Source organism: Sphaeramia orbicularis, chromosome 19 (assembly GCF_902148855.1).
Source record: "Sphaeramia orbicularis chromosome 19, fSphaOr1.1, whole genome shotgun sequence".
Lineage (NCBI taxonomy): Eukaryota > Metazoa > Chordata > Actinopteri > Kurtiformes > Apogonidae > Sphaeramia > Sphaeramia orbicularis.
The window spans coordinates 30546381-30570908 of record NC_043975.1 but is presented as its reverse complement, the minus strand read 5'-3'; the positions used below and the strand labels follow the sequence as shown (position 1 = coordinate 30570908).

Below are 24528 nucleotides of genomic sequence, written 5' to 3'. Positions count from 1 at the left end.
AAAAAAAAAATCTTGACTAAGGTTCTCATAATTCATGCGTGAAAGGGTTAATGTAACTTTTTGAAATTACCAAAGACTTTTCTACAAAATGTGTGTTGGATGATTTAACGTTAGCGGCCATATTGAAAAGCCCTTCTATTGGCTGTAGTGGGGGCAGAAAACACAAATCGGGTCATATACAACAAATTTATAAGGAAAGTATTGCTCTTGTTGATTAGTTAGTGGTCTCAGAACCTGGTGTAGCAAATACGACACAAATGGTCTCAAAGGGTTAACGACAAATTCATCCAAAAACCTTTCTTTCTACTGTTGAAAAGAGAAGGATTTTTCACAATTATTGGCAGATTAACACAAATCTGGAGATGCATTATTCCTTGTTTGAGATCTAAATACACTCTGGGAACTGTTTTTTTTGACACCACTCACATGCTTTCAGTTGAATTGATTATTTTCAGTCAAATGTAGACTTTAGAACTCCATGCACCATTTCTACAAACACAGAGGCAGTCAGAAAGGCCTCCGTCGACAGCATAATCAAATAAACAGCTGATGCAATAATACTGTCGGGAAGCGCACCCTACTGTAACGTATGCTCGGTAAAACCAAGTAAATAAATAAATAAAGGAGAAAGGGATGAATTTTAGTGAAGTCACATAAAAAAAAATAAATAAAAAAAAAGAAGGTTCAGTCCATTCAGGCAAAAAACATTTCACTTCGATTTACGACCTTAAAGTGTTGGACCTGGGAGGTGGTTTGTGCCTGTGCCTGAGAAAACTGTGTACCGTTGTAAATTTGACCCTCAGGCTATAACTTTTTTTGCAATAATCCTTCAGCTGCAGCAACAAAAGGTACAAGTCGATGGTTTTTCTTAAAGCGTGTGCACCATAGAACATGTGTGGCGCTTTTGTCTGCATATAGTGGTTTCCAGATGCATTCTTTGACATTGCTTGCTTTCGTAAGACCAAGAAAGTCTCAGCAACTCTTAACAGGGAAAAAAAAAAACACTTTTTTTTTTTTTTTTTGGAGGGGTAAGGAGGGGTGGTCTGCCAAATGTGCAGAACTCGCAAATCAATAGGACAGGAGCCAGCAGTTATGTAAATATTTGACCAATGGAAGACAGGCTTGCTGAGGGGGAGAGTAGTTGAGTTTCACATCTCTAGAAGTTATTACGCAATAGCATCTGTATATAAGGCCAAACCTGGCAGAGACCTAAGGATCTCTGACAGCTGCCCACTTCTTTGTGGTAACTAGCTATTTACATTTCCTTCCATTTTCAGCTTTTAAATCTGTTTTTTTTTCTTCTCTCTTATTTACCTCATTTAAATTCTTTTCCAACTTTTTTTACTGCTTCTAACTTTTAATGGACTAATGCATTAGGAATATAGAGAAATATTTCACAGGGTTTTTAGTCCACTTCAGATGACTTGGGGACTTGAGTGGAAATGAAGCGACGCTCCGGATGACAAATTTACCTTATTCTCCCTCCTTCTCTTCATTTCTCCCTGTCAATCCATCTGAATTTGTCTATTTTCTGTGCTTTTTTTTTTTTTCGGTCCCAGCTCCCTCTGTGGTAGAATGTTGCGGTACGTCGTGGCCCTCTGTCTCCTGGCGGTGTCCTGGGCGCAGGACTGTCAGGTGGCAAACATCCAGGTCATGCAGAACTTCGACAAGACCAGGGTAAATCCGGATTATATATGACATTTTATTTTAGGATCATTTCTATTTGTTTTGTGAGTTCATCTTTTGTATTGTATGTCATATAAGATAGTCTATTTCTGCTTTGAAATGTGTTGTTCCATGTCTCTGATGATAGATGGGTTCTTTCTTCTAGTATGCAGGGACATGGTATGCAGTAGCAAAGAAGGACCCAGAGGGCTTGTTCCTACTTGACAACATTGTGGCCCAGATTATTGTTGATGAAAATGGCAAAATGACTGCCACAGCCAGGGGCAGAGTCATCATTCTCAAGTGAGTTCTTTTAACTTTGCTTCTTTTCTTGCTGCCTTTAATGAATCATGCTTATGTTTAAACGTCCTATCTATCTAAAGTGGCTTCTATTCATAAATCAAAGAGTCCACCAGTTTGTCTCACTTTAGTTTTTTTTTCCACTTTTTTGACTTGCAGTAATTGGGAAATGTGTGCTGATATGCTTGCCACCTTTGATGAAACTCCAAACCCTGCCAAGTTTGGTATGCATTACTGGGGAGTAGCAGCCTACCTACAGACTGGAAGTAAGTAATAATAATAATAATAATAATAATGATAATAATAATAATAATTTTATTTGTAGAGCGCTTTCAAAGTGCTGTACAGATGTAAAATCAATCACAATAAAACATAAAAACTAAAAACATTAACAGTAAAAACAAATCAAGTAAATGGAGAATATTTACCCTTAAACCAGGGGTGTCAAACATGCGGCCCGTGGGCCAATACAGGCCCTCTAAAGGTTCCAATGCGGCCTGAGGTGCAAAAATGACACTGAAGATATTTACAGTCCAAGGTGTTGAACTGGTTTTAGTTCAGGGGCCACATGTGATCTCAAGTAAAAGAATAAAATAAACAATAAAATGTAAACCTGAAATTGAAGTACAGTTTTAACAATATTCTAGTAAATGTTTTGTGTATTTTTAGATCAGATCTGTAAGTTGTTAATAATAATCTGACACATGATATTGTCGAAATCATTTTTATTTCAGGTCCAAACTTCAAAATGTTAAGAACAATACAACAATGCCTGTTACCGAATCTTTGTGTAACATTGTGTGTAGTTCACATGTATAAATAACACTGGGTTACAAAAAAATGTTTTTTGCAAGTTGTCTAGGTTTTTTCAACTGAATTAGGACCATTTTGCACCGCTAAATCCAAAAATGACATCTGGTTTTCTCAATCAGGTCAGGGTTTTTTGCTAATTTGATTTTGAAAAATTTGATCTTCTCACAAAATATAACTAGAAGCACTCGGAGAGCGCAGACCTCCGCCAAGGCTGATCAGTGGGCCCCCCCGTGGGCCCCCCCGTGGGCCCCCCCACCCCCGATCACCACCAAAATTTAATCATTTGTTCCTTGTGCCAGTATCAACATTTCCTGAAATTTTTATCCAAATTAAAGGCACAGTAGGCCAAAAAGTAAGGGCACCCCCATTTTTTATATAAATTGAGATAAAATCCGCCTTCTGGATCAGATCCGGATCAGCCTTTGAAATGTGATAGAGGACCCCATTGTCAATTCCTGAGTTAAATTTCATGAGTTTTGGTCAATAATTAAGCGAGATATTGGGAAACGAAAATTTTGGCCCCATTTACCACAATGTTAACGAAAATTTCAAAGTGATCCAGAATCCAGGATTTCTTCCGGATCACCCCAAAAGTTAATCATTTCTTCCTTATCCCATTTCCAACAAACCCTGAAAATTTCATCAAAATCTGTCCATAACTTTTTGAGTTATGTTGCACACTAACGGACAGACAAACAAACAAACAAACAAACAAACCCTGGCAAAAACATAACCTCCTTGGCGGAGGTAATAATTAATACCAAAATAAGATTGGTAAGCACACTTTATGAAACTTGTGACTTGATTCCTGTTAGGTACAATTGGTGTATTCACCGCAGATGTAGCAGAATATATCAGGCTTATTTTTGCAAGATCTTCTAGTCGAAGCCATTTCATTCACCTGTAATATTAAAAAACACTAGAAGCACTCGGAGAGCGCAGACCTCCGCCAAGGCTGATCAGTGGGCCCCCCCGTGGGCCCCCCCGCCCCCGAATACCACCAAAATTTAATCATTTCTTCCTTATCCCATTTCCAACAAACCCTAAAAATTTCATCCAAATCTGTCCATAACTTTTTGAGTTATGTTGCACACTAACGGACAGACAAACAAACAAACAAACAAACCCTGGCAAAAACATAACCTCCTTGGCGGAGGTAAAAAAACATTAATCATAAATTGGCAAAAGTAAAATCTTCAGAACTCGTTTATTGCAAGAAATATGAAAGAATTTTGTATCATATGATGTGAAAATGCCCATAAATGTAAGCAAAAATGTTCAAAAGCCAATATGTAGCATAGTTCAGAAAGTTGACCTGATTGAGCAAAATTAATGTGATTTTTGGATTCAGCACACCAAAATGATCCTACATCAGCTCAGAAAACTTAAACAATAAATTTGTTGTTGACCAGTGTAATAAGGCAAAAATATTGTTAAAATTGCACTTATTTTTCTTCAGAAATTTTCGTTTTTTTGGTTATTCACGTATTTTTAGTAAATGTAAATATTTTCATAATCTAGTGTTTTTTATTGCATTAAAACAAAGAGAAAAACTTGGAGTTGTCCTTATTTATAGGTTATTATGCTGTTATTTTAATGGTTTGGCCTGCTTCAGATCAAAGTGGGCTGAATGTGGCCCCTGACACCCCTGCCTTAAACACTAACAGGACAGGATGAGTCAGTCATAGCTTTGTCAGATACCAGACGCTGATGTAAAAACAGTCATTGACCCTTCGATGACTATCAGTTTAATTTAATCATCAACTACAGCGTTAGGTTCTTTGTGACCCTGGTCCTGCAAAGAGAACTGCATCACATGACCGACTGCCAGGAAGGGTCAGCGTGTCCTCTGTGATGAGGAAAAACAGATTTGGAAATAGAATGACATAACAGTCGGAGGCACCATTTTTAAAAGCGCCGACATTTGTATTTACTTTAACAACTGCAGTATTTGAACATATTATCAGCTTCAGATTTTTGGGGGACAGTTCAAGGTTCTAATAGTTTTGGATTTTTCATTATAGTTTAGTTTTATTTAGTTTTGACTTTTTTTCCTCTAATTCAGTTAGTTTTAATTCATTTTTAGAGCAAGTTTGCTAGTTTTTATTAGTTTTTGTTATTTTCTAAATGCTTAATTTTTTTTTTTTTTTTTTTTTTTTTTTACATATTTTCTCTTCTTCTCCATCAAATTCACATAAATCCCAGACAGGACTCTGCTGTTTTCTCCCAACGTATTTAGTTTTTTTGTTGTTACACTTGTTTTTGACTTATTTCCTTCATTTGGTTCATCTTCTTTACTTATGATTGTATATCATATTTTTTTATTTCAAGTCTTTGGGGAGGCCCGCGATAAACCATTTTGGTTTTTGGCTTCCGCGGCATGTTTTTTACTGTTATTATTATTGTGTTTTATTGTCGTGTATACATGCGAATGAACAATAAACAAGAGAGAATAGAAAAAAACAAAACAAAACTTTAGTCTCCATGTTTCCAGTTAGAGTGGGGAACAGAAGACGAATCTAAACAACAAGTGATGAGAAGTGACAGATTGTTAAATATCATATGGTGCCTCTAGCTAAAATTGCTTGAGGGAAATAAATCGATTTCATATCAATCCGACATTGACAAAGACAATAACGAAGGGAATTTTATCCATAATTTTTATACGTTTTAGTTAGTTTTGTAAGCACACAATACAGATTCAGCTGTTTTTTTCTTTTAATTATAATTTTTATTTATTTCAGTCAACGGAAATGTTTTTACAATTCTAGTTTTCGTTAGTTTTCGTTAACGATAATAACCTTGGGATAGTTCTGTATTGTATTATTTCCTCTTGGGATATGTCACAAAGAAAACAGTTTACCATTTACTATCCATACCACTACTAAGATGTGCAAAATCCAAGTGTTCTCGCTCCACAAACCATCTGAATCTCCTTCCCACTTGTGTTTTGCAGACGATGACCACTGGGTGATTGATACTGACTACGACAACTACGCCATCCACTACTCCTGCAGACTAGTGGATGCTGATGGCACTTGTCTAGACAGCTATTCCTTTATCTTTTCCCGCCATCCAACTGGCCTGAGGCCGCAGGACCAGGCTGTTGTCACAAGGAAAAAGCAGGAGATCTGCTTGTTGGGCAAATACAGACGTGTGGACCACACTGGTGAGTTCTGTTGAACTAAATGCTACGAGTTTGATGAGGCTCATGTTTATTGCATTTTGTGGTAAAAAAAATGTGTGTGTCCCCTTTTCACTTCAGGCTTCTGCGACACCACCAGCAGCTGATCTGTTAATACTCAGGATCCCCCACCCCACCTCACCTCTCTCTGGGACTGTGTGCTCCTCTGCAGGCCGTGGACCACCACCACCAGACCCTTCTTTTCATTGTGTCTACACAAAGAACGCAACCCATTCTAAATATTATGAAATAAATAAACCAAACTGAAAAAAAACAACACATTATACTGTAAAAAACAAGACTGTTGATCTGGTTGTGTGGTCGATCTGAAACATTTGACACGTTTATGTTTATGATCATCTGCCTCTAAAACCTTTCATAAAAACCACAGGCTTCTCTGGTATCAGCAGGAAACAACACAGCATTTGACTTCATAGCAAACATGAGTATTGCAGCTGATGAGTTTAAAGACCATGTTTTCAATAAAGCAGGTTTATTAGTGACTGGCTTTTCATCTATATTGAAGGACACACGGTATCTCGTAGCACAGAATTAGATATAACCTCACTGAATACATATTAAGCTGTGTGCTATATAGTACAGTTGTTTGACTGTATGATGTATACTGATTCTGATTTTGTTGCAGTACACTTCGCACTGCATCGGTTCACTCATTTTTTATTTTGAAATATTTACAAATACTCAAAGTTTGCAAATAAGAATAGCATGTTTTCCTTAGTCCCGATTCAGTCAAAAAATATTTGAGGGTTTTATTGTAGATTTACTGATCGTTTTATTATGTTTTGCTGATGATTCCTTCTGCAATAAACAATACAGAAAATACAGAAAGTTGTGCTGGTTTGGAGGGACATTTATATCTTTATTGCACATTTTTGTACAGTACAGTATATAAGCACATGATCAGAATAAAAAGGACAATTTAAAAAAAAACAAGTAAACTGAATAAAAACTGTTCGATGTGATACTGATCAAAACAAAAACACCAACAACCTAAAGGTGGCTGTATCTTTTATAGACATGTAGCATAGACTGCCTTAAGCCTATCTGGTCACATTGCCAAGGTTGCAGGAATAAAGACACCTTAACCTCCTTCCCCTCCCTCTAACCTCTACTAATCCTGAACCTTAATAGTTTAGTACAAGGAATTAACTCATGCAATCTCATTCCAGCTTTACATGGCTGCAAGCTTGAGAAGTCAAGGTGGCACTGGCAAAGGAGGAGAAGCATGCACAAACCGGCACCATGTGACCAAGTTCCCCCGGTGCAGTTTGTTTAAGGACCGGTTAAGTTTAAGGAGAGATCTTGGTCATTGTAACACTGGACTATACTGAGAAACAGTGCCACATTCTGCAAAAGATACCACCTCACCTCAATACTCAACACCGGACAATTGATGCTTATTTCCCTTTTTCAGGAGTCGATAATATTACACATGATGAGGAAAATGTTATATATGGAGTGAAGATGACTGATCTGAGGAACATATTAAAAAACCATGTAAACATTATTACAAAATACAATAATGTGGATACTATTATACTGACCCTTCACCAATGCAGAAAATTCATACAGAAATTGCTGCTGGAAAAAAAAAGCATTATCTTAAATGACAGCAGTACTTAGAACAACCCAAGAATAAATACTTTTATCAAATACACACAAAAATAAAAAAATAAAAATAAAAAACAGGCAGAATTCACTAAGAGCTTCATCCAGAGAGAAAACTGTACTGATGGGATTTTAGGGATTAAAATAAAATGGAGTACATACCAGCCAGAAAATATGGCATATGCATAAGTAGGACGGCTTTAAAAACTCTGTTACTTTTAGAGGGAGAGAGGGAGAGAGAGAGAAAGAGGGGAAAAAAAATAAATGAGTTGTTTGGCAACATAGCCCAGTTACAAAAGTTAAAAACCTGTGTTGCTCTGAAGAGTGCTGTTTGTGGAGTCAAATTCTCCTCTTAAACTCTCAATCCATCTAATAATCTACGACGTCTTAATCATAGCCTCCGGGGTGTTTTTTTTTTTTTTTTTTTTCCAAATGGATTTCCGGAACGAGCCCAGTGATTCCCACTCATTTTGGTTTCATCAAAACAAAGCAATTTCCACTTGATTCCACATTGTCATTGGCTAAATGTGCGTTTCTTTCCTTTATAAATTTTCAAATGTGTTCTAGAGGCCTGGAGAAAAAAAAAAAAACAAAAGAAAAAAGGAAAAAAAAAAGGAAAAGAACATGTCTGCTTAAAAGTTTACTTTGTTTCGCTGTTGCCTCCTTTGTGTGAGTCCTGACACTCAGGTGGACACTGTGGCAGCTCAGGCCAAGCAGTAATCAATATGTGCCAGCAGCTCCCTGTGGCGGCTGGTGGGGTAAGGGGCCCGGCACTTTGGACACTCCAAGAAGCTCTCATCCAGCAGGTTGGTGACTTTAGAGGGAGATGGAGGCCCAGGAGGGTCATCGATAGCAAGACGCTCAAAGTTGGTGTAGGAGCTGGGCTCAGAGAAACGGGCATTTGGCTGTTTCTGCAACACACGAAGAAAAATACACTAGTTTGTCCAAAGAAGCTTCAAAAACATTCCATCTAAATAACCACGGATGTTATTAAGATCTGTGCAGGTGTTGATTATTAACCCATAAAAGACCCAAACGTCCACCAGCGACCAAAAGCATCTACTGAGCTAAACAGTTGATCTACTTATCCTATTGAGACATGTAAATAATTGGTGTAAAATACAGTTTGTCGTCTTTTCAAGGTCATCAGATATGACCCATTTGGATGCTCAGAAGCTCTGTAGTTACCGTGGAAACACCGTCATCTTCTACAACATGGATTCACCAGTAAAACCCATCAATGACAGTGGATGGAAACACTTGGTTTATGTTCAGTTAATGATATACAGTCGCGGAAAAAATTATTAGACCATCAAAAGTCATCAAAAACAATGGTTATGCAATCAAGTACTAACGCCTGTGTGTATCATGTGACTAAAACAGACAGAAAAGAAAACATGGAAGGCCTAAAAGCGCTGTTTTTGTCAGTACAATGCCGTAGATACTGATGTAAGAACTGAAGTGTTTTTGGTTATTATCAAGAAAACATGGAAAATGGCTAAATATCAGCTCTGAAATTGAACTACTATGAGCTATTTTTGTTATCATTATATTTGTCCAAACAAATGTACCTTTAGTTGTACCAGGCATTAAAATGAACAAGAAATGGAAGAAAACAACGGGTGGTCTAATAATTTTTTCCGCAACTGTATTTTAATGGAAAAGTCACCTTTTCTTCAGTTTTCTCTGTTTTGATACAATGACCTTTGAATTTACCCTGAGCTTTTATGAACATCTACATGATCAGTCAATTAAAAACAGGAAAATAAGATGATTTTCACTGGAAAAAATGTGAAATTCTGAGGATGATATTATAGTAAATAGTGATAAATCACTTAAGAAAGGTTAAATCGAGAGAAAAAGTCAATTGGGAGCTGACACAAATGTCACACTGGGTCCTTATGGGTTAAGACACAGGTGTCAAACATGCGGTCTGTGGGCCTAAACCTGCCCGCTGAAGGGTCTAATCTGGCCCATGGGATGAATTTGTGAAATGCGAAAATTTCACTTAAGATATTAATGATCATTTTAGTTCAGGAGCCAAATTCAGCCCAATTCAATCTCAGATGGGTCAGATCAGTTTAATATTATAATGACAACTCCAAATTACATGAAAAAATTTACATTTACAAACTATCCTTTCACAAAAAAGGCGAATAACCTGAAAAAAGACGAACAACCTAAAATGCAATTTTTATAACATTCTGCCTGTTACTAAATGTTTTGAGCATTTGTAGATCCACTGTGATCTGTAAGTTGTAACGAACATGTGCAAATGAGAAGCTGAGGCAAAATATTGTTAAAATTGCACTTATTTTTCTTAATAGATTTTATTTTGTTTGTAGTTCATCGTGTTATTCACTTTTTTTTAAAGGACAGTTTGTAGATGTAAACGTTTTCTTGATGCAATTTTCCTTTTTTCACTCTAAAACAAAGTGCAAAGTTTGGAGTTGACATATTTTATATATTATTATGCTATTATTTTACAGGTCCGGCCCACTTCAGATCATATTGAGCTAAATGTTGCCCCTGAACTGAAACGAGTTTGACACCCCTGAATTAAGATATGCACAGACGCAGCAACTGTTCACATCACACATGTTACTGGTAGAAACAGGTGAAGGTTTGGGTTTTATTGAAGTAGCAGAAGGTTAAGTCAGACTTTAAAGGCAGAATATGATTGTGGTGACCAGTAGAACTCACGGCTGACTCCAGTTTGGTAATCTGATCACGGGCCTTGCGCAGCTCCTTCAGCACCTTGTGCAACTGATGCTGCATACCCTGACGATCAATCCTCTCATTCTCAAAGTCCTTGGCGGAGAGTTGGATCTTTGGAGACACATTAAAGATGAGAACGGAGCCAAGAACATGACGTTCTTAGACTGCAGATGTGTTCATGTTCACATTTAACAGTATAAACACACATCTCAGACCCACTAGAATGAGAAAACATACAGTTTTTTTTCCCTATACAACAAATGTTAAATGTTACCTGTTGCTCCAGTGCTGCGATTCTCCTCTGTTCTTCATTTTGGCTCAGAAGAGATTTCTGCAGCATATTTACCTAAGAGGGACAAATTATTACAAATTGTGAAAATTCAGTCATTTCAATCTCAGCTCCTCAAATGTGGCTCATGTTAAAAGACTTAATTTAATATTTCACTGGTTGATAGGACTATCTTCTAGGTTGAGGGTTGCTGATGCCAACACACTTAAACTGCATCTGCAAGACCAGTAACGTTGTGGGGATGGAGCTGGACTCTGATGGTGGTGTCAGAGAGGTGAATGTTCAGATCAGGATGTTATTGGACAATTCCACTCACCCACTCCATAATGTCAGTCACAGGACTGCGTTCAGTGATTCCACCCAAATGTACCACTAAACAACACAGGAAATCATTCCTGTCTGTGGCCATCAGACTGTTTAAGACCTCATTATAACCACACCATTTTTAATACACAACACCTATATATGTTTATTTCTTTAATTATCATAATGATAATGTATTGTGTAGTACATGTCACTGTTGTGATTGTGTCTTAAGAGTGTTTTAATATCTATCTATCTATCTATCTATCTATCTATCTATCTATCTATCTATCTATCTATCTATCTATCTATCTATCTATCTATCTATCTATCTATCTATCTTTTTGTTGTATTGATAATTTCTTTCCTGTTACTTTGTATTATACTTGAATGGAACGACTGTAACACACAATACTTTCCCCCTGTGATTAATGAAGTATTCTGATTGAAGATGTTTCTAATCCATTTAAAGGGGTCATATATTCTAAACCCAGTTTTATTAGTCTTTGGTTCATTTATTTGTGTATTTGGACCAGTTTGAATTTGAACCCTCCGGGTGCTGCAAAGCTATCTTTATATTCATTTTGGCAAAAATCAAGTGGATCTCTACAACCCGTTTCAGTTCCTGCTTAATTTGTTACGTCTATAACTAGTTACGTCACAACATTTGCACATATAAGGTCAAGACTTCAGACAAACATTTCTCTGAGTACGACATAATCGTTTGTCAGCAGCAACGGTTGTAGTCCATACTGAAAATATGTCCAAACTTCGAGCCGATTACCTAAAATGTTCAGTTGTTGGTTGTATTAATGAACACAAGTGGTTGAACGGTACAGAGCAGTACAGTCAACAACCTGGAGGGGGTGGGGCGAGAAGTGGCTCATTTGCGTTTAAAGGGCCAGCGCTCAAAACGACCTTTCTGGTGTCATTACTCAGAAATATGGTTGAAGATAGACCTGTGGAGTTGAATTAATGAAGAATTCAGACCCAAGCATAGCATTCACAGTTTATGTAGACCACAGGGAAATGTTTTAACATCCATAATTCCATTAAAAAAAAAGCAAAACATCACTCCTTTAAATGGAAGGATTTATTCTTTTTTTTTTTTTTTTTACCTGCAGCAGAAGCTCAGCAGATCTCTTCCTTTCCTCCTCAAGTCGGATGTCCATGCTCTCCAGTTCCATCCTCATCCTGTCCGTCAGCTCAGAGGAAACCTTCCTTTCCTCGCTCACGGTATGTCTTGATACATCATTTATGCAAATCACATAAGTTTAATGGAAAATTTGATGTGCTGTAAAGAACTTCATGCATATTTCTAATTTAGAACCAGTCACAATGCTGAATTGCTGCTGGAGTCAACCCCCTGTGCTTTGTACCTGTTGTTGAGTCGCTCTGCGTGAAGCTGCACCTTGGCCTCCTCCAGTTCGTTGCTTTTCTCTTGGCACTTCCTCTGCAGCGATGACAGCTCACCACACTTTTTCTCATACCTGCTCTGCAGCGCTGACATATCCTCCTGAAGTCTGGTGACCTGCTCTCTTTGAGACTGCACTTCAGCTTGCGCTTTCAAGGTCTGCGAAGTCACAGAAAATCTTTATTAATGCTAGTTTTAGAATGAAAATTTTATCCAGCCAAGTTATATGAATCACTTAAATAGACCTCAGAATCCAAAAGGAGTAGAGAAATATGGAAGGTTGGTGTTAATGCATGCAGACAGCATACAACCAAACATTTAGAACAGTGAATAAAGAAAAGTTACAATATATGAACACATTTGGCAATTAGACTATATCGTCCTGAGACCCAGCAATGCATTTTTATACTCTGTAGGGGACAAAAGTTTGACAGTTTCACTTAAAAAATGCTGTCCATTGCAAATGACATTCCATTCAAAAAATAAATAAATAAAAATAATTTTAAAAATGTATCTGAAAAAACAGCTGCACCACACAGTTTCCAATCAAGACAACTGTTTAATGTAAAAAAGCTCAAACTTTCACTTTCCTGGGTCTTAGGAGGGTATACAAACAAAAAAATACCCAAAACTGGAAAAGAGCTCTTTAAGTGGTACTTAACAGAATCCTAGTAAGAGAAACAGTGGTTATTTACCCGTTCCTTCTGAATACTGAGCTCCTGCTGAGTTCTGGTGACCTTATCTTTTTGCTCCTCCAAGTCCTTCTGCACCCCCGTCAGCATTTGTTCCAAGTGGCCCTTCAGCTGATCATCTTTCACTGGACCTGCTGAGTTGCCATGACCCGAGAAGAAAAGAACATGGGTTATTCACTGCAACCAAGGCATGACATCTTTTACAACTGCAGCCCTTTTTACCTGTGATAATTAAAAAAAGGCTTTATTTTGACAACCCATCTACCTGAAAGCTGTGTAGCTGTGCTGCAAGGTGAAGAGTAGAAAGTTTAGCATATTTCACTTCATTAAATATTTCACACAGAACACGTTTATCTACCATCGGGGCTGGCCTCTTGTTTGGTTTGCTGCTGCTTTGCCTGGGCCAGCTGCTGCTCCAGCTCCAGGGAACGGGTGACCACTGACTGGACATAGGCCTCCCGTTGCTGGTCATACACCAACCACTGCTGGTTCTTCTCAAGAGCCTGTGTGGATACAAAAGAAACACCGTTTTAACTGATGTCACTAATAAAGATTGGTTCCTCAATACTTTACGTAACAGAAACTGATCAACTTAATGAAATAATCTGATTCTCTTGATTTGACTCTAAGGAAATAAAACAATTGAGATATTCATCAGGTGGCCTGAATCATTGACTGGACTCACATCTCTCAGTTGCTCCTGTACCAATGCCACATCTGCAGGTGGTGCTTGCCCGTTCTGCTGAAGTAAAAACACATTTTTGACATAAACACATATAATTACCACACAATAATGCAATAAAGAAACTGACCTTGAGCACATGTTAATTCAGACATATTTGAAGTTGTTTTAAAAGGAAGTTCTAAACGTAGACCTCATGCAGAACCACTCGATAAGGTTATTTGTGTCAGTGCATTTTAATTAATACACAGTCTACTGCAGTTATTTTAAAAGACAACTATAAATGTAGTTCTTTTCCTCTCTGCAGTGATGTTATTTGTGTTATTTAAGCTCAGTTTTCTGGTTGAAATTTAAATACAAAGCCACACAAATAGTATTCACTTAAACCCTAACAATAACAGTTTTTTATTTTGTTGTTTTTAACAGTGTAAAAACACTAGAGGAACATGTGCATGCGCTGTTTGTTACTGTCCTAGTGCACTACAAGTGGATTCAATCCTTCGAAAACAATCCTTCGAAACCAGACAGACAGTCATCTCATAATTCTATGATCCTCCTAAACTTGAGGTCAGCAAAGGTCAGCGTCTAAGTCCAGTCAAACCTTTCACAGCTGAGTTACAACTGTAAGCATTGAGATGATCACAGGGCAGTTAAGGCCCTGTGAGCCCCAATACGACCAGACAAGCAGCTTGTCAACTTTTTACAGGTGGATTTAAACGTATGTAATACATAAGCTAAGCCTTCCCGTAGGGTTTGTAAATCCAGGAAGGGCAAGGGAAAGGTTGGTGGGCCGGTTAGTCAGATTATTTCCAGTAATGCCAGTAAAGCTAATCTAGTGGCTTGGGAGGTGCTAAGACTTCACAGAAAATTACCACATGGCAAGAAAATAAACCGGCTGTCAGACAGTGATAATGAAGAGGGCTATATGTCTACAATCAAGCTTCTAAGCATAATATTAAGTATCCGCTAGGGAAGTGAAAAACCATGAAGACAGTTTAGAGTCACAGCACTGGGACCGTCAGTAACAATCAAAATGATTAAAAAGAAGATTTTTAAAAAAAAATTTTTTGTATTTTGCAAAATTCAGCTAAGTAAAAGAAAAGAGAATTTTACATAAATCATTCTGAGGGGGAAAGAAACCTGTGCAATGAGAACATTTGGATATATATATATATATATATATATATATATATATTTATCCTCCTGAGACCCAGAAAAGTTAAAGTTAGCTTTTTTTTTCATTAAACAGTTGTCTTGATTGGAAACTGCATAGTGCAACAGTTTTCTCAGGTACATTTTTTTTAATTATTTCATTTTTTTTAATGGAATGTCCTTTGCAATGAACAGCATTTTTTAAGGGAAACTGTGAAACTTTTGTCCCCTACAGAGGACAAAAATGCATTGCTGCATCTCAGGAGGATATAGCCATAAGTTGAAAGGAAACCTAAAGCCTGCTGCAGTGAAGGCCAGCTGCTATGTTCATTGGTTCAGAAAACTTGAAAACTCATTACTGTCTTTTATGAAAATAAATGAAAACATGCCAATGGGAGGGAGCTGAATTACATCTTGCACTATTATTTTATAAGGACAGAGTCTGTCAGTATGACATTATAGCAAGTTGCTATTTAATCTCCATAAAATTCCTTATTTATACATGTCTGTGCAGTGTCAATGGCAGCATAATCATATTTGTATGTGTTATAAGAATGTGTTAAGGCTGTTTTTTTTTCTTTTGGAGCCATCGACTGCACCAAAGACAATGTTAAGCAGTTAAGGAAAACAATCACACACTGCCACCTTGTGGACAACACAACAATTGTATCTGCAGTAAAAGCTTGAGCAGTGCAAACACTAAAGCATTTTTTATTGTACTCTGACCTTTAATTTTCTCAAATTAATATAGAATCATAAGTCTTATATGCAGCAGCCACTGGTCTAAACAGGGTACCATTTGACTGTGTTGGTAAATCCTAACCAGTAGTAGCCTTTGAACATTTAATTATATTCTGTTTTCTGTTAAAGGACATCTCAGTTAGACAGGCTTTAGTTGTGCTGGAACTTGAGTAATTAATCACTCAAATGGAAATATAGCAACGTGACAAAAATATTTCGACATCAGCATTATAGATAAGAAAAAAACTTTCTGAGAAACAGAGGATATTAAAATGGGAGGCAGAGAACAAAGAGCTGTGACAGGATTTAATCCAGCTCCGTGCAATGATTTCTGAGAACAAAGTTACTTTTTTCCTAGAAATTCATATTATCACCTACAGCTTCTTCATACTTTTGTTATTGTCAGCACGAAATATACACATTTCAAATAACCAACAGCTAAATAACAATACATAGAAAGTTAGGTTCCTGAACAAGTACTTTAAGAATCATCGTTTTAGTATCATTAACAGTTTAATCAAACAGTAGAGGAAAAGTAGTGAATTAGGCACATTTTAAAAGACAACCACTTCACTCTGAGAGTACTGACCCAAAAAATATACACACAGGTATTACGACTAGAATTTGGTCAACCTACCACTACCTGTGTTTCTAGGGACTGGCAGCGCTCCGACACAGTGGCCAGCTTGTTTTTTAGGTTCTCAGTCTCCTGTGACAGGTTCTGGAACAACATGTCTCTCTGTTCTGCATCCTTCTTCCGCTGCTCCAGCTGGGCCTGCAGTGAAGCTACCACCTGAGATACAAAACAGTATGAAATAAGTGACAACACAACAAGCTCCAAAACAGCTATTTCAACTATTTTCTTTAAAAACCTTTTAGATTTTTTTTTTCTTTTTTTTAAATATTGCTGCAATTATGTGTTTCATACAGACACCACTACACAGCAGGCAGTTTCAAACTGAGCAGCTCTAGGTTTAGCACATCTGTTGATGACAACTAATGAGAAAAAGTGTGTGATTACATCATATTATACAGTCACAATGTTTGGGAAAACAACCATCTGATATTCCATTTACCAGTATGCCATTTCTAACTTTTAGCCTAATGCCATTCTGACTAGCCTAAATTAGAAAACGATTTCTGCAACAATAGAAAACAGATTTCAAGAGAGTAAGCAGCCTCAAACAGATAACATCAATTTCTACAGCAGTCATAAACAGCAGCAAGTCATGAATGCTAATGAGCACAAAAACCCACTTGAATAAAAGATAGTTTGATTTAGAAGTATAAGTGTATAGCATACAGACTATGGCATGCAGTTTATACTGTCTGTCTAAACTTCTCTTAGTTGAGCTGCTGTCATATTGGCATAGAAGTTATCCCTCCCCCCAACTGCTTCTGTGGCAGCTCAGTGGAATCTAGTATGATTTGTTTCTTTTTGACAGTTGTCTGCTGCCAGCAATACATACAGCATGCCACCAATACAATGCCAAAAGTGTGACAAATCTTCACGAGTTCAGGAGTACTCTAAAAAACAGAGCACAGCTGTAGGTATCTTCACTGTGGACATAAAACTGACACCTGGGGAAGTCCAAATATGTGTGTCCATGTTTACAAAAGGCTTCCGGGAGGGTATAGCTATACAGTTCTGTTATTTTGTGTGTTTATTTCTCCTGAGGTGTGTCAGGTGTGTGTATACATGCCTCTCCTCCTCTAGCTGACAGCTGCTGTCTCAGAGTTTCCAGTTCTTGCTCTTTGACCAGCAACTGCTGATTATTTCTTTCTCGCAACGTCTCCAAGGAAAGAATCCTCTAAGGCCACAAAAAGTTGACACCACACCATTATTAAAATAATGAAAAATGCAAAAACAGTGGGAGGACAGTCAAACCTTCATGGTATTCTGAAGGTAACCAAGAAACTCATCAATGTAACAGGTAAAACACACATTTCCAGTACCTCTAGCAGCTTGCTTTTGTCTGAGTCAGGTGGTCTGATGTGTCGTTTGGCCAGTTCATCAATCTTCCTCCTGAGGTGAGTGTTCTCTTTCTTGAATTTCTCCAGCTCTGCCTCAGCCTTGGAGGTTGAGCTACTGGACTTGAAACCCAGCTTGGTAACAATGGTCTCTTTGGCACCTTTGGACATGGCTGGTGTTGATGTAATAACCTGGATTACCCCTGAAAGGCCACGGAAGAGACACTTTTGAACTATCTGACTGAATGACTGAAATTCAGCTGTTCATACTTGGCTGACAAACAAAAAATCTGAATCAGAATCAGCTTTATTGGCTGTGAAGTATGTGAACACATGTAATTCATTTGGCTTCGGTTTTTCTTTTCTCACGACATACAATTTCACATGACCCAAACACAACATGAACATAGACCTAATATAGACAAACATTCGACTAGAGACAAGGACAACAATGGGTTGAGATTTACAGTGGATTTATATTTTAATATGTACAGAGTGCAAATTGGAGTTTTCATACAGTGAGTACAGGGATCAGGTCTATTAAAAATAAATGTTTATGAATATATTATATTATATTATTATAGTGCAAATTAGTCAGAGTTATTGTCATAATTACACTTAAATTAAGTTTAAAATACAATCCACAGGAAATCTTTGACAGCTACGACTCAAACCTAATATTAAATACGAAAATACACATAAATACAAAGAGACTAACGAAAATGGTTATATTTTATATGTACATAACTGAATAGATGATGGTATAAGTTACAATATATACATTAAAAACCCATTATAGCAAGTGTAAATGTAAAACTAAGCTTGCACATTTACACATTCTTATCCTTACATATTAAATTCTATCATAAAAATAAAAATAAGTAGCTAACTCGCTACTAGCTTGTGCTATGCTACCGACATTTGTCAGGTCCTTAACTAGGGCTTTCTTTACACCTGTCATTAACCCGAGACGTCATTCAGGCAACTTTGAAACAAACTTGTGAAAAAACAAATAAATTCGCGTACAAAACATTGAAATATTTAACACTCACAGCGTACAGAAAGTGAAGATATCCTGTAAAATCCCCTGTTTGTGACAGCCAAACCGTTTGTCCACACAGACGCTTTCGTTTCCTGAAGTTTGAATTGCAGCGCGTTGACGTCACGACCGTCGTCAGCAGTACGTATGCGTCCGTTTCTACGCATCGATGTATCTGGAGGCGGGTGGAGTTAGGCGGAGCTAGTGTGGAAGAAGATGATTTACAGGCACATTACTTCATATTAGGACCTATAGATGTTATACGTGTGTCTTATAGATGAATAACGGAATTTTTTGGTATGTCAGCTAGTTTTAGTCGTTAACGTTGATATGATCTGTTACACCGGGCTGCACGTGTCAATGAATGAAGCGAACACGAGGAGCCGAGCAAACTGCTGGTCAGTCCTGTACCTGCACTAACAGCTGCATCAGTTTCACTGTTAGGTCTAGTTCTAGATGACTGTTTCTTTTAGTCAGTCCATCTGCTGATGGGCCATTTTGTGGACGTTTCATAGACGTGCTGCCCGGATAGGTTGAATACACTGAATGAAGTGCGTTTCCTGTCTGGTATTTGATAATAGCTGTCTGCAGCCTATTATTATCATAAGACTGTTCCAAACATAGACTGTCAGCTAGTGAGAGGAGCAACAAGATATTAGTTGGAGTTGTTTAGAACAGGACACATCATTACCTGTGACATGCACATTAAAAAAAAAAAAAAAGAGTTTGTCAGCATCTGTGTCTGAGAGTGTTTTCGATGAGTGGGAGCTGTGATCTAGCCTATATTTTTCGGCTAAAATTTGCTTAGAGGTCTTATTTATGTCTTTGTGCATAAGAAATCAATATAAGTGAATCCCCAAAGGAACTTTGTGTTGGTAAATGCAAGTTCTGCAAATTTACAGGATTTCAGTTCTGTTGCAACATGTTGATGGTCATATGAACTATGTTTTCAGCTCAAAAATGTCCAATTTCATCACAATTAATGCTATATTTTCATGTCACAAATGGCCAAGTTATGTTTGAACTGAATTTACCTGAAAAACAAATATTCTATTCTTTTAGATTCCCCAGTTTTTCTTACAAGATTCTATCCTACATATCACGTTTTATTTTTACAGGTTGCAATATGGAGTATGGTGCTGATCCATCCTGCTTATGTTACACCAATACATACATTAAGAATGTCACATGTCACTTTTTAAATCGACAGTTTTCTAATAATAAGCATTTTTATGAAGAAATAACAATTCTATATTGTTATTTACTCTTTAGTATGATGATAAACTATACAATAAATAATTCTGATACTGGTTTTTGCACAGGGATCATTTGTGGAAACGGTGACATGGCTGCTGAGCATCAGTATGATGGGATCCGTAACAACCATGTCACATCTGTCCACTGACACATTTTGTGTTTTTGTGTCAGCTGTTATTGTTTTAGATCCACAATACTAACATTTATGAATAAGAGGAGAATTAGCAATAATAAGTATATAAGTTTATTACTAAAAAAGTACTGGTACTGACCAGATCATCATGGGTAATGTCACGTCCGTCCACCAGTTATTTATGCTCTTTCTAATGCTATTTTAAGAATTCTATTCTAATTTATTTTCTTCTATTCTGTGTTATTATTTTATATTCTGTGCTATATTCTGTTCTATACTGAATTTATTAATTTCAATGCCCCCCCTCAAATAATATCAGTAGTCTGTGCACAAATGTATTAGCATTATTTCAACGCAGTTCTATGCAATTCTTACAACTTTTTTTTTTTTTTTTTGACAAAAATGGCCGCTCATTTGACCCCCTAAGTAAATTTTAGCCATTTTGTTTTCTAACAGCTGTTTTAACAGTGGCACAAAATGTGAGTGTACACCAAACATCAACATTACACTTCTTACAGCCTGTATTTTAATTTTATTTTTATTTTTTAATCGTAATTATCTGTTGTTATTATTTTTAAGGCATGCAAGAAGCTGTAGGCTTTGTACGACAGCCTACAACACTTGCCTTTGAAGAATGTCAGGCCTTCATAAATGCAAACAGACTACAGGAGCAGTGAAACTGGGCGATGTTTTTCCTCTTTAATTTGATAGGACAATGTAGGTTAATTATGATGGATTTTATGTGTAAACACTTTGCATGCACTACACTGACCTTACATTTGAATAATGCTGAATAGAGAACTAATCTTCTTTAAAAACACTGGATTCCCAACCTGAATGTTTCTCCACAGAAAAACACTAAATACAGAGTTGATGGTCTTGAGATTCAAAGCAGTTCACCACAAAATTAAAGGTAGTAAAATGAGGAGCTGTCACCTGCCCCTTGTGATATTCCATTGTGTAAAAGCACAGTTTATCACACATTTTGTCTACATTTTGTTGAAATTCTAAAAGAACTGAATAGAATAGTGCTTAAAATACAGTGAGATTACAGTACAACTCCCATCAGTGCAAAACAAACACACAGTATGACAGTATAAATTATAATTCACATCTTAATTTCAATGCAAACCTTTTAACCTGTACAGCACTAAATCTGAACAGTCTGTTAAAGTTTCGATGTGGCTATGTCCACAGTAAGGTTATTATCGTTAACAAAAACTAACGAAATGACAAAAACTAGAAGTGTAAAAATATTTTTGTTAACTGAAATAAATGAAAACTATAATTAAAAGAAAAAAACGATAACTAACTGAAACTGTATTATGTGCTTACAAAACTAACTAAAAAATTCTGGATAAAATTCCCTTCGTTTTCGTCTTTGTCAATGTTGGATTGATACAAAATCGATTTATTTCCCGCAAGCAATTTTAGCTGCTGGTACCATATAACACACTGGTCTACAAGGAAAATGCTTCCAGAATAAAAGTAATGAAATTTTACCACATGAGAGTCACTGATAAAGAAAAATCAGGTAAAAAATGCTGGTTGGCTGAACTTTCCAAGATACAGCCTTGGGTCAAAATGTGAAATTCAAGAATTGACGAGAGAATGGGTTTGACTCAAAAGGAATATTTGTCTCAGAGCTACAAGATCTACTTCAAAACACCGTCTGCACATTAGAATACAGTCACTTTACAGGTTCTATTTAGTGGAAGATTTATAAAACTATTATATAAATGTACATAAACCAATATATATGTGTAATAACACTTAATCATATACCTTGAAAACATCAGCAAACCGGCACTTTTGTCGTTTATTTCCCAATTAATCTTATTAAAATACATAACATTTAACACATTTAATCTCTGAAGCAAATCATTTCTAAAAAATTGTAGACCAGTGATATTTAACAGTCCGTCACTTCTCATCACTTGTGGTTTACAGTCGTTTTCTGGTCCCCACTCTACCTGGAAACATGGAGACTAAAGTTGGGAAAAAGCAGCAGAGTCCTGTCTGGGATTTATGTGAATACGACGGCGAAGAAGAGAAAAGATACGACAAAACTAAAACTAAACTAAAACTAAGCATTTAGAAAATAACTAAAACTAATAAAAACTAGCAAACCTGCTCTAAAAACTAATTAAAACTAACTGAATTAGAGAAAAAAAAGGTCAAAACTAGAAGCACTCGGAGAGCGCAGACCTCCGCCAAGGCTGATCAGTGGCCCCCACCCCCGTGGGCCCCCCCACCCCCGATCACCACCAAAATTTAATCATTTCTTCCTTATCCCATTTCCAACAAACCCTGAAAATTTCATCCAAATCTGTCCATAACTTTTTGAGTTATGTTGCACACTAACGGACAGACAAACAAACAAACAGACAAACAAACAAACAAACAAACCCTGGCAAAAACATAACCTCCTTGGCGGAGGTAACTAAATAAAACTAAACCACAATGAAAAATCCAAAACTATTATAACCTTGCGACAAACTATATTTTACACCAGTTATTTACATGTGTTGATAGGATTTGTGGATCATGTGTAGACTGGTAAGCTGTCACCCTGCTGTCACACTACTGTGGACATACAGGGGTTGGACAAAATAATGGAAACACCTTAAAAAATCAACAAAATATAATTTAATATGGTGTAGGTACGCCTTTTGCGGCAATTACAGCCTCAGTTCTCCGAGGTATTGATTCATACAACTTGCGAATTGTTTCCAAAGGAATTTTAAGCCATTCTTCAGTTAGAATACGCTCCAACTCTTTTAGAGACGATGGCGGTGGAAATCGACGTCTTACTTGAATCTCTAAAACTGACCATAAATGCTCAATAATGTTGAGGTCTGGGGACTGTGCCGGCCATACGAGATGCTCAACTTCATTAGAATGTTCCTCATGCCATTCTTTAACAATTCTAGCTGTATGGATTGGGGCATTATCATCTTGAGGTGAAGGTGTTTCCATTATTTTGTCCAACCCCTGTAAGCATCACACGTGCCATGGGCCTATCTGGTTACAGGAAAACCCTAGGGTACCAGTTACCAGAAGCTGGTTTGTGCACCTATTCACACTTTCAGTTTCAGCGTTTCAGACAAACAACATGAAACGTGGTGACTGTTCTGCCTCATATGAGGAATTTGCCCAAGTTTTTGATGAATATAAATCAGCCACTGGGACAACGCTCATTGGATCATTTGATTGGCTCTGTGGTAATAGACCAGGGGTGTCAAACTCATTTTAGTTCAGGGGCCACATTTAGCTAAATTTGATCTGCAGTGGGCCGAACCAGTAAAAATAATAACATAATAATATATAAATAATGTAAACTCCAAACTTTTCTCTATGCTTTAGAGTGAAAAAAGCAAAATTACATTATGAAAATGTTTACATCTACAAACTATCCTTTCAAATAATGTGAATAATATGAACAAACTGAAAAAGAAATTGTAATTTTAACACTATTATGCTTTAGTTTATCATTCCCACATGTACATTATAACTTACAGATCACAGTGGATCTACAAATACACAAAACATTTAGCAACAAGTGGAATGTTATTAAAACTGCACTTACTTCTCTTAAGACATTTCAGGTTGTTCATATTTGTTCAGATTTTTTGCGAAATTATGCTTTGTTTTAGTGTAAATACAAGAAAATATTTACATTTACAAAGAGAAAAATTTGGAGTTGAGTATTTATAGGTTATGATGAGATTAAATTGGTCTGAATGTGGAACTTGAACTAAAACGATTGTTAACATCTTAGTGTAATTTTTGCATTTCACAAATTCATCCCAGGGGCCGGACTGGACCCTTTGGTGGGCCAGATTTGGCCCCCGGGCCACACGTTTGACACCTGTGTAATAGACAAACTGATATATATTCTTTGTGGACAAGAGACTGAATGTTAGGCTGGTTGCGAAAATGTCAGTGGTTATTAATAATATGCTAGCGTGTATTTCATTAGAAATTAACAATGGGAAAAATAAAAATGTAATCATTAGCTGTGTCTACAGGACACCAGGTTCTAATATTGAATTCTTCAAGGATTGGATAGAAGAAATGTTCCCCACAATAACTCATAACTCATATTTCATGCCACAGTACTGTGACAGTAGCCATTGCCTTAAAGTTAAGTTGCTCGGCGGGGCAAACAACAAATGTGTTGCCCATTCACTATTTTATCATTAAAAACATGAGTGACAGTGAGGAGAAATTATTCAGTGAATTTCTCAAGTATTTAAATTGTGACCATGCTTTTGGAAATGTTCTCTCTGCCATTAAATTGTTCTTAAGAAAATATGTCCAGCAACAAAAAGCAGAAGAAGAAGCTACTGCGGCTGTAGAGCTTGTAATCTTTTGGACGCTATTTGTTGGATTACATTTTTTTCACCATATATAACACATTCAGCCACAGAAGTGTTAGAGCATATAAATAACTTCACCAGCAAAACAGGTATTTATGCAAATGGAATACTCACATGCTGTTTTTTGACAATTTTACTTAACTGGTTTATTATGAACTGTGAGA

General features: G+C 36.8%; 2 protein-coding genes across 5 annotated transcripts; one reads left to right on the top strand and one right to left on the bottom strand.

Annotated features, from left to right (window-relative positions):
- The first annotated feature begins 1117 nt into the window (after nt 1–1117).
- rbp4 (retinol binding protein 4, plasma) lies at nt 1118–6784 on the top strand. Its single transcript, XM_030122404.1, has 6 exons — nt 1118–1243; nt 1560–1677; nt 1832–1968; nt 2125–2231; nt 5735–5947; nt 6044–6784. The coding sequence occupies exons 2-6, from the start codon at nt 1576–1578 to the stop codon at nt 6067–6069; spliced, it is 585 nt and encodes a 194-aa protein (XP_029978264.1). The 5' UTR covers nt 1118–1243; nt 1560–1575; the 3' UTR covers nt 6070–6784.
- A 37-nt stretch (nt 6785–6821) lies between these two features.
- On the bottom strand, nt 6822–18683 carry cep55l (centrosomal protein 55 like). Of its 4 annotated transcripts, none has more exons than XM_030122402.1 (12): nt 18606–18683; nt 17539–17756; nt 17286–17393; nt 16220–16375; nt 13693–13749; nt 13366–13510; nt 13011–13138; nt 12281–12474; nt 12020–12143; nt 10584–10655; nt 10295–10420; nt 6822–8502 (listed from the first exon to the last, which is right to left on the bottom strand). In XM_030122402.1, the coding sequence occupies exons 2-12, from the start codon at nt 17722–17724 to the stop codon at nt 8296–8298; spliced, it is 1503 nt and encodes a 500-aa protein (XP_029978262.1). In that variant the 5' UTR covers nt 17725–17756; nt 18606–18683; the 3' UTR covers nt 6822–8295. The 4 variants fall into 4 exon arrangements, with proteins under 4 accessions (XP_029978262.1, XP_029978259.1, XP_029978261.1 ...); XM_030122399.1 differs by having other exon boundaries at nt 13011–13141; nt 13693–13746; XM_030122401.1 differs by having other exon boundaries at nt 13011–13141; nt 16223–16375.
- Between the last annotated feature and the right edge of the window lie 5845 nt (nt 18684–24528).

Bases quoted from the DNA above. Each gene is read 5' to 3' on its own strand.
- rbp4 (XM_030122404.1), top strand. From the start codon at position 1,576: ATGTTGCGGTACGTCGTGGCCCTCTGTCTCCTGGCGGTGTCCTGGGCG. The intron at 1,678-1,831 runs GTAAATCCGGAT...TCTTTCTTCTAG, and splicing joins AGAACTTCGACAAGACCAGG to TATGCAGGGACATGGTATGC. The intron at 1,969-2,124 runs GTGAGTTCTTTT...TTTGACTTGCAG, and splicing joins GGCAGAGTCATCATTCTCAA to TAATTGGGAAATGTGTGCTG.
- cep55l (XM_030122402.1), bottom strand. From the start codon at position 17,724: ATGTCCAAAGGTGCCAAAGAGACCATTGTTACCAAGCTGGGTTTCAAG. The intron at 17,394-17,538 runs GTACTGGAAATG...TTGTGGCCTTAG, and splicing joins ACAAAAGCAAGCTGCTAGAG to AGGATTCTTTCCTTGGAGAC. The intron at 16,376-17,285 runs GCATGTATACAC...TTTGTATCTCAG, and splicing joins TGTCAGCTAGAGGAGGAGAG to GTGGTAGCTTCACTGCAGGC.